The sequence below is a fragment of the Rutidosis leptorrhynchoides genome, chromosome 10 (genome assembly GCF_046630445.1).
Source record: "Rutidosis leptorrhynchoides isolate AG116_Rl617_1_P2 chromosome 10, CSIRO_AGI_Rlap_v1, whole genome shotgun sequence".
NCBI classification, from domain to species: domain Eukaryota; kingdom Viridiplantae; phylum Streptophyta; class Magnoliopsida; order Asterales; family Asteraceae; genus Rutidosis; species Rutidosis leptorrhynchoides.
In genome coordinates, this window is record NC_092342.1 from 249,346,529 (window position 1) to 249,356,754 (window position 10,226).

The following is a 10,226-nucleotide window of genomic DNA, read 5'->3' on the forward strand; positions in this document are numbered from 1 at the left end:
GGCAACGGATGTAGCGAAATCAGCCGGGTACAATGCAGCTGAATTTGCTAGTGAAGCTGCTGGTGCGACTAGGGATGTCGTAGCTAGTGCAGCAACCGAAATGGGGAAACAATCGCAAGCTGGTGAATATAAAGTATTAACTACTTTTTAAACTTACGTAATTTCAGATTTAAAACTTTCTTGTTAACGCGAATTCTAATCAAGTGTCTATTTGTGAACTTCTAGGTTAAAGGCGAATCAGGCCGTGGGTACAAATCAGGGACGCAGACCGTAGGAGACGTTGGGATGGATATCAAGAATCAAGCACAAGGCAGCTGTAAAACTTGTGGTAAGCGCATACAAGAACAAGATTATGAACGTCAAGGGACGGGAGGTGTGATCGAGAAAGGTGGCGTTAAACCTCAAGGGGTTTTGATCATAGAACGTTGTATCGAGTGTCGAGGTAATGGTGCTGCAATGCAAGCTCGAGTTGGCGTAGATAATAAAGGTGTTACTGGTGTGACACGGGTGACCGAGAAGCGCTGGTATAGCTAGGTTAGAATACGCGATGTGTTACGAGTAACGGCAACTAGTTTGGTGAATAAATGAGATCAGTAGTAAAGTAAGTGTGCAATGTTGTAATGTTGTGTTGGTTGTAATTTTGCCTGTTGTATGTTTTTATTGTAAATATTGAGATAAATAATGAAATCAGTTGTTACTATTTCTTGTATTGTTTCTCATAATCTCATTCATGTTATTATTACGTACATTCCTGAATTAAAGTTTCACTGTTCTTTTTTTTTTTGTATAAGCTTTATCTTAGGTTAGTGTTCAATGTTATGTTATTTCATAACTAAATCAGGTTAATCATGTTCTTACGTTACGTGTCATACAACTCTCATTCTAATCTAGTTTTATGTGACAAAATTGTCCATCACACAGCATTGGTGTGATTCAGTGCTACATTACTTGGATCCTTGAGTTTAAATATCCATTCATACTAGCAAAATTCTTCCATTTCAAGAATCAAGACATGGAGAACAAGGTAAAAGAACACAATTTCTCGAAAAAATGGCGAAAATTAAGTGGAGAAGATAACTGGAAAACCCTATTAGAACCTCTCGATCTCGACTTAAGACGTTACCTAATTCATTACGGCGAGAGAGTTCAAGCTAATTACGACACTTTTTGCGTTGACCGCCGCTCAAGATACGCCGGTGCAAGCAAATTTTCACGAAGACAACTGTTTTCAGGTGTCGGTATAGATAAAGGAAACCCTATAAAGTATAACGTCGTTAAGTACATTTACGCAACTTCGACTTCTCCAGATGCTCCTCAATCGTTCCTTTTGAAATCTCTTGCAAAGGACCCATGGTTAGGGCAGTCAAATTGGATGGGGTACGTTGCAGTATCTACGAACAAGTCGAAACATTTGTTAGGAAGGAGAGATATTGTGGTTTCTTGGAGAGGAACTATACAGATAGCCGAATGGGTCGAGAATTTTGATTTCCCGTTGGTATCGGCGTCCAAGGTATTTAAGGACGCAACGTGTGTGCAAGTGCATTCGGGGTATTTCGCGATATATACTTCGAGTCATGCGAATTCTAGATTTAATAAAACTAGTGCTCGAGATCAGGTTAGTCTAGTGCATAAGTAAAATCAGGTCTCACTCTCATTAAAGTGAAAAGTTTAAAAAATAAAGAGGTGCATGTCAAAATGGATCAAATGGGTCAAAAATCAAGTGGGTATATTGTAAAAGCATAAAACCTTATGAATCATTTTATTAGAAACATAAAAATGAAAACTTTATATCATCTGGTAAAAGGGTCCGAAACGGACACGGGATAACCGGTTAGACCGCGTACATCTGAGTAACAGATACTCCTCACGAATGTGGATAACAGTTCTCACTGGTATCCCCATGAAGGTTTTAAATCTAAAGAGATACATGTCAAATGAGTCAAATGTGTTAGAAATTATCTGGTTATATTATAAAACCATAAAACCTTATGCGTTATTTTATTAGAAATATAAAAATGAAAACTTCATATATTATTAGCTAAGAGGGTTAGAAACGGTCACGAAATAACTTGATTACATTGTGTACATCTGAGTAACATATACCCCTTTTCCGGATAACCTGAATAGATAAAATTTAATCCGTTTGACTATTTTTATATTATCAGGTAATCTAATTTATCTATTTACATTATCATGACATGAATCATCCGGATTACCAAATTTTAAAATTTCTTAAATAAAAAAGGTGTTTACAGGTCAACCTGAACCCATGATACATATTACATTCAAGCAAGTACTTTTTTGACCCAAAATGTTCTTCTTACCTTCACAAAAACTATGGTCACTTATTATGAAAAAACTTTCAGGTTATGACTACAGTCCAGAATCTGGTTGAAAAATACAAGGACGAAGAAACGAGCATAACTGTAGTTGGACACAGTCTAGGCGGGGCCCTAGCGACACTAACCGGAGGCGATATAGCAGTCAACGGCTACAACAAGACGATATCGGAACCCATAATAACAGTTCCCGTAACGGTTTTTGCTTACGGAAACCCTAAACTTGGAAACTTATGTCTTCGCGAACTTCTTGAAAAGCAAGAAAATCTTCGTATCTTACGAACTGTGAACATAATAGACTATATACCTTTGTTACCACCACTTATAGGTTACGTACATGTTGGTACCGAATTATTCTTTAGTACTAAAAAATCTCAGTACATGAATGCTACTGAAAAATACGCGAAAAGACATAATATGGAAGCGTCTTATTTGCATGGACTTGCGGGGGCACATGGAATCGACGGTGAGTTTAAGTTGGTGGTTGATAGAGACCTTGCGCTTATAAATAAGCGTTCGGATTTGTTGAAAGAAGAGTATATGATACCCTCGAATTGGTGGATTCAAGAAAATAAGGGAATGAGTCAACGAGCTAATGGGTCGTGGAAGTTGTTCGAGCTTAAGGGTTACCCTATAAAGAAGAATGATGATCGAGACGAATATGAGTATGAGGACAAAAATGAAGATGAGTTTGTAGATGAGGACGAGGACGAGGACGAGGACGAGTTTGGGGAGGAAAACGAGCACGAGTTCGAGGATGAAGACGCTATACATAGAGTCAAATCAAACCCAAGTGTGTTGGATGACGAAAATGAATACCATTAACGTCTCGAAATTTTATGCTAAATTACGTCCCGCGACGCACATAGGATTTTAACAAAGGATTTCAAGTGATGATTTGTACATTCTTTGTTGTATTGTTTCACTACTCACTTTGAGCAAATGGGTCACACTATTATAGCCTTCCTAACAGCCTATAAGCTTACCATTACTACTAAACCCCCTAACCAAACACCCCCTTCATGTTTGGATATGCATATAGATAATGACAATGTGATCCATCTGTTTTGTGAGTTACCCACTAACCAGGAATCCATTCACTTTTAGCTTAAGCTATGATAAAAAGAACCTTATATTCACATTAATCAAAATTCACAGGCACAGCAATGATCAATGAATAATCCCAATTCCTACAAATCATCAGTGTGTTATAAATTTGGGCTAAAATTAATAAATACACACAACCCACATATCTAACAAGTAGAAAAGGGTTACCCGAATCACAAAAATTCAATCTTAATTAAACTCCATTTTAAATTAAACAAAAAATATCAAAAACGAATAAGAAACGAACCAATTGTGGTTTGGGGGCGGAGCAGGTGTAGGAGGTGGTTTCAGTAGGGAGGTTATTTGTGCGCCATTCAGATTCAGTGTAAGCAAGATAGAGAAAGTAATGATTTTGTGGGTTAGGGTTGGGAATGGGAATTAGAAGGTGCCGGGAAGCGATTGTGCTTAATAGAAGTGTGCCCTCCAGGTTTCAGGAGAGGACCATAAATCCATAATGGATGTTGTCGTTGTTCAAGTGGTGAGAATGGAGGAAAATGAAAGGGATATCAGTTTGAATAAGTAAACAAAATGAGGGGTGATGTTTGGTGTTCATCGCGTAGGTTTTTTGTTCAGTTTAATCGGTTAAGTTTGTTTAATTTTTGAAGGGTATAGTCACACACTCAATATCAATTATGACACAATATTAATATTCATCCATACACACTTAATTGACGGTTATGTTTTTATTTATTACAATAATAAAGATTCAAGTCCTAAAATAAACTTAAAGTTCTAATTGTAAGTTTTATGATGAAAAATATGTATGGATCAAAAGCTGGTGTGTAAGTATCACCTTTCATTTTTGAAGTTCAATGAAAATCAAAATTCCGTAGCAAATCAAATGTATATGTTGAAATGGAAACAAATTCAACCAAAATACAAATAAAATTAAAATTTCATTAAAAACATTTTTTTGTTAATGAATGTAAACCCCGTATTATTATTCATTACATTTGACGCTATATATAGAGTACATAAAACTCTAGGAAACCCTAAACCCACAAATGGGCCGGGCTTGATTCTAATCTATACTCTAACACTCCCCCGCAGTCCGAACGGCGAAATCGCGAAAGTTCGGACTGGAACAAATCAATAAACATTAAATAAAGACATAAAACGAAACTTTTTTTTTTGTTCTCATTCGTTGCACCGAATAGCCTGATATTCGTTGATTGAGTGCAGATTTCTTGACGGCTTCTCCTTTTCCGTAGCGTTTTTTTCTTTTCTTTTTACGCCGTGGCTTGCTGTGCCTAAGGATCAAGTACCGCTTAGATATGCTACTTTTGTCGACGATGACAATATTCTTCAATGCTGCAAATAAGAATTTTTGACAAAATCTTCTTTTTTTTTTCGGGGTTTGGAACCTAGTCATACTAGGCGGCTCAGCCCCACGCCGATTATTATAGTAAAACCAAATTAAAATAAATAGTTGCGATGGAAATACGCCTACAAAGGACTGGAAAATTATTGGAAATAAACATGAGTAGATACGATTAAAATAACAGTTGCTAACAAAATACTAACATGCGGCGAAGGCTTGTGGGTAGAAACACATGGCAAAACATCATAAAAGGGGTGGCTGAAAAAACATAAAATAAGTGGCTAAAAGGAGATCAACTTGAGACGCTTGTTTTCATAAACTAGAAAAAAATTGTTGTTCGACGGCTATTAAAGATGAATTAGAAAATATGGATCCCTCCGGTTCACCAACGAGTAGTCGGTGACCGGAGGATAACAAACTTGAAGAGGAAGTGATAGGTCAGAAAGTTAGAAAACCTAGCCTGATATCATGTTAATGAATGTAAACCCCGTATTATTATTCATTACATTTGACGCTATATATAGAGTACATAAAACCCTAGGAAACCCTAAACTCACAAATGGGCCGGGCTTGATTCTAATCTATACTCTAACAAAACATACAAAGTTACGTATTAACCATCATGGTAACTCAAAGTGGTCAATCAAGTGAAGTTGTGTTAGAGCTCGATACCTAAGAAGTCAAATTATACATCCCAAGCTTTTTATTTCTTCTCTGACCACCGACGCCGCCAGTGACTCGATTTCCACCTTCGAGATCATATATTCACTTTCCTATTCGATCGATTTGGTGTTTCGAGCCACCTTTCTTCCTCTCCAGTCAAATAACATGCGACGAATACTTCCCCTTTTTTTGTCAGAGTATTATGTCTTATGGGGGTGTGTATTCGTTAATGATGAGGTTTAAGTATTGCCGTTGTTGGAGTAGGTAGCAAATTACTCAACCGGCAATGTTGATCACCGGACTTCAACCAAGATATTAGTTGTTGCTTTATAGTGGTTTGGTGGTTCACGATTTAAGTCGCTTGGTTCTTCAATGGCAGTGTTTTTACCTTAAGTGACGGATGTCCAACTTGTATCGGTTTGTTCAAGGTTTTGGTTGATGGCTCACCTGTTTTTCCTGTCGCCGGAGTTGTTGACGTTTAGGTAAGTTTACATAAATTTTTTTGCTGACTAAACTCACCTAAGTTCTTTGTCAATTTTTCCGGGTCAGTTTGTGCAGACGAAACGTTTTTTCCTCCGGGCATAGTAACTTTTTTATTTGTCGTATATTACTAGAAGTTTCATGTTTACAATACAAAAAGTTCTAGTTCATTAGGTGTTGAGTGGTTGTAGCTCCTGTCCTCTGGTGAGCTCGGTTTCACTTTTTTGTATTCTGTTTTAACTTTACATTACATGATTGTTGTTTACATTTGGTGTCGGATAGCGCATCTTCAACATTGTCTATTCACTAATCTTATTCATGTACATATAGTCATTCTCGTTGTTGTCACCATCACGTTATGTCATTGGTAATTTGCTTTGGTGAGTTTTCTTTTGTTAAAGGTCACCTTCAATGGTGAATTCCGGGTTGACCCTGGCTAGAAGAAGTTAAATGCTTGTTTTGATTTGATGTCTGGGTTTTGGTTATGGAATTAACGATTTGATATTGTTATGGAGTGATTCATGTCTTGGTTCTGTTGTTGTTTGTGGTGGTTGTTGTAAGCGACTTTCGGCTTCTTATGCCGATTTAGGGTTGTCGGTGGTGCTTGTTGGTAGTTTAAAGGCGTCAGTTGCTTCGGGATTTTCATATGGCTAGTTTATTGGTTTCACATCGACTACTTTTTTCGTACTTTGTCGTCCTGTTTTCATCATATTCGTCAGCAATTGCAAGCATGCGTTTTATTTTAGATGGACATTTAGGGAATGCGAAGTTACAAACATGATTATTGTTAAAAGTCAATCGTATTGGTTTGTGTATGTGTAGTATATGTGTAATATTGATGGGATCCTGTTTAAGAGTTTGTATCAAATGGAACGTTTGATTTTGTCAAACAGATTGACTAATGTCTATCTCGATCTATATCTTAATTACTCGTAACTATTTGTACTCATTTTAACTACACTTTTGTTTTTCGCTAAGATTCGTACAAAGTTACGAAATATACATGATTAAATGATTCAAACAATACATATGCCAGATAATAAATGTTAATTCTTGTAGGATCGTGTAAACAGGATTAAACTATCTAGACTTCAATATCTAGTGCGGAAGAACTCGATATTGGATTTTATATCAAAAACAATAAAGCAAACAATGATCTTATGTTGTTAATCGACTTTATGATGATTAAGATCAACCCATAAGAGTGCTAGACGACCATGGATTCGGTTATGACACTTAGAGAGGTTTAGGATACATGTAACAATGAACCCGAATTGGCCTCTATATACATTCAGCACGTGCAACCGTGCGATTGCAGCTTGCAACCGTGCGGTTGCCCAATGGACCCGTACGGATTCATTTTGCATCCATGCGGTTGCACTCCAAGTGTGTAAATTAAACGTTAATTCATATTAACTCGTAGACTATTACACACCGTCTAATATAATGAACTCGGGGACTAACATTATGCACCAAAAAACTCCCCATATGACCCAGTTCATTATCTTAACCAATGAAATCGACATTTACATGCAATTGACAAACAAACAAGCATTCTATCGAATCAAATAACAAATAGTTCATACATTCACGTCACGTTATTACAACCAAATCGAAATTTAAACAAAATAAACGTTCAAGTCCAGAGTTCCAAAGTTTATGATCTAAAGAAAGACATTAAGTGCAAAGATCATATGCATAACAAATGTGAACGGCCATGTTGAACTGAATGGCATGTTCCATGTTGTGCAAATCGTGAAAAGTCGGGTGTCGTCGTAACATTTTGATATCCGCCCTGCAAAGATTCCTGATCCAACTCGGATCAATAATTATAATCTGGTCCAAAGTACCACCAGATTCCAACAAAATCACAGCTTCCTCAATTCGCCCATCATAATACCACCATTTGAATCTTTTACCAAAGTTCTGCGGCATCTTGCGAACCGAAGCATATTTCATTGTCTTCGCCCGTTTATACTTCACAACCTTTATTCTCCTTCCAGTTTCTTGATCAATTCGATACGAAATCTTCAAAAACTGCGGTTCTAACACCGACCAACCGTAATTTGAATTCTTTCTTAATCTTAAAATGCATCCACTCACCCCAACTATCTGTTTCCCAGTATAACAACGATAAGCGTGCAAGTTCCTTCATCTCAAAGTACAGTAGCGTTTTGAAATGAAACATCCCAACCCGTATTCCATACGATAAACTTTTTTTTTAATACATATTTACGCGCCAATTAAATATGTAAACCATTTCACAAGGTCCATTTAAACGTACAACAATTTAAATGTTTACAAAAGGCACGAAGGCCATTAATTAAGTTCAATACAAGTTTGACCCACTACAAATGATAGTTTATAATCCAAACGACACTTGAGCATGGTTTGGGACTAAACTACCCAAAACGTTAGGCCAACTCCCAAGCTTCAACAAAACATCATCAAGGGCCACCTAATGCCCGATAACCCCTTTGCCCTTATCCGCACCTGCGACTAAAAAGATAAACAACGAGAGGGGTAAGCTAATGCTTAGTGAATGCAATAATTATACATGTTCATATATAACCTACTTACTTGCATCACTTACACAATACCGTACACAAGCTAGCAATTCGACAACTATGCAAACATTAAGCATAAACCAAGATCCGCAATTCACAAGAAGCTAGCAACCAACAATAGCATATAGTTCATAAGTTAATATGCTAAGTACACATTCACACAACCATGGTTAACCAATCATACAAGGGAACGGTACATGAAAGCCCGTCAGAGTTCATAACATCCACTAGTGTTACTTAACCACCGCGTAATCACTAATCCCCCGGGTGATGTCTTGAACACCGCGACTAACTCACCCTCATGACAATGTGGCATCTTAAACACTGCGACGAATCCACATGTCAATCAAATAATGAGTAGTGTCTTAAACACCGCGACAATACTACCCGTTACTTAGAATGTGGTGTCTTAAACACCGCGACAATTCCACATTCATACACACAAATAAATACATTATATACGTACACGCATAATTATTCCACTCACCTTGACTTAAGGATGGTGATTATGCACTTCCGACTTCAAAGCAATGTACCTAATACATTAAGTACAATTTCAATACACAAACTAGTGGAATTAACCACATTACACCTACTTGAGCATTTAATGACCCAATTCGCATTAAATGACTCAACCACACCAATACCGCCCTTAAATGGCCAAGACCCGACTTTAATCACTAAAGCTAGTGCATTAAAGTCTACTAACCTTAATTAACACAAACTTAGGGTAATTCATACCCATTTCACCCAAACTAGGTCAACTAGTACATTTTGACCCATTTTAAATTACTTAGCCTCACAATCAAGCCAAACTTATCCATTAACACTTCTTTCATAAATCTAAAAGTGTATTAGTGACTAGCAACACCATTTAACACTTACAACCCCAAATCACAAGACCAAAACCCTAGTTTGTGGCTATTAGAGTTTCATTACAACAACATAACCCAAATTCACCCATTTTACCCTCAAATGGTTCATACAAGTCTCTAGTAACCAAAACCCTAGCCATTAACCAATTAAAACTCAAAACTTAGAGTTAGAACTTACCGAGACTATCAACGTGTAGCTAGAGATGCAAGGAACAACTTTAAATCTTGCTCCAAGGTTTGATTCACAATTTTCCAACTCCAAATCTTAAATTTAATCTAAATGGGTTTTGTTTTTTGGGAGAGAAAATGGAATGAAAAGAGAAAAGAAATGAATTAAATGAACAAGTGGTGGAGATTTAATGCTCCCATCAGATCTACACGTTAAATTACCAATTTACCCCTTAAATTTATTTAATTTGAGCTAAAATCGGAGTCTGTCCAGCAGTATTGCCGCGGCGCGACGTACAACGGGAAAATCAACCTTTCTTAACCCACTTTCTGATCCTGGTTTGTTTGATATGCCGCGGCGCGGACCCAATTGTCGCGGCGTGGCCTAAGGTTAGATCTGAACAGCTCAACCAACTTAAACAATTTTCGATTTTATTTAATTGTACACTCCATTCCCGCTTCATATATTCGCCTAACCCTCAACAATAGTCTCACAAGACTTAACGCTATCAACACTCATGTATAAACTTATACATGCACACATTATCAAGTATACATATATGTATGTATGTATGTATATATATATATATATATATATATATATATATATATATATATATATATATATATATATATATATATATATATATATATACTCATATATTCATACATTTACGCATAAGCTAACGAGTTATAAACGTACAAA

At 36.7% G+C, this 10,226-nt stretch overlaps 1 protein-coding gene across 1 annotated transcript; it reads left to right on the forward strand.

Annotated features, from left to right (window-relative positions):
* The first annotated feature begins 1,012 nt into the window (after positions 1–1,012).
* On the forward strand, positions 1,013–3,164 carry LOC139870947 (phospholipase A1-IIgamma-like). The gene is made up of 2 exons (XM_071858707.1): positions 1,013–1,615; positions 2,367–3,164. The coding sequence occupies exons 1-2, from the start codon at positions 1,013–1,015 to the stop codon at positions 3,162–3,164; spliced, it is 1,401 nt and encodes a 466-aa protein (XP_071714808.1).
* The last annotated feature ends 7,062 nt before the right edge of the window (positions 3,165–10,226 follow it).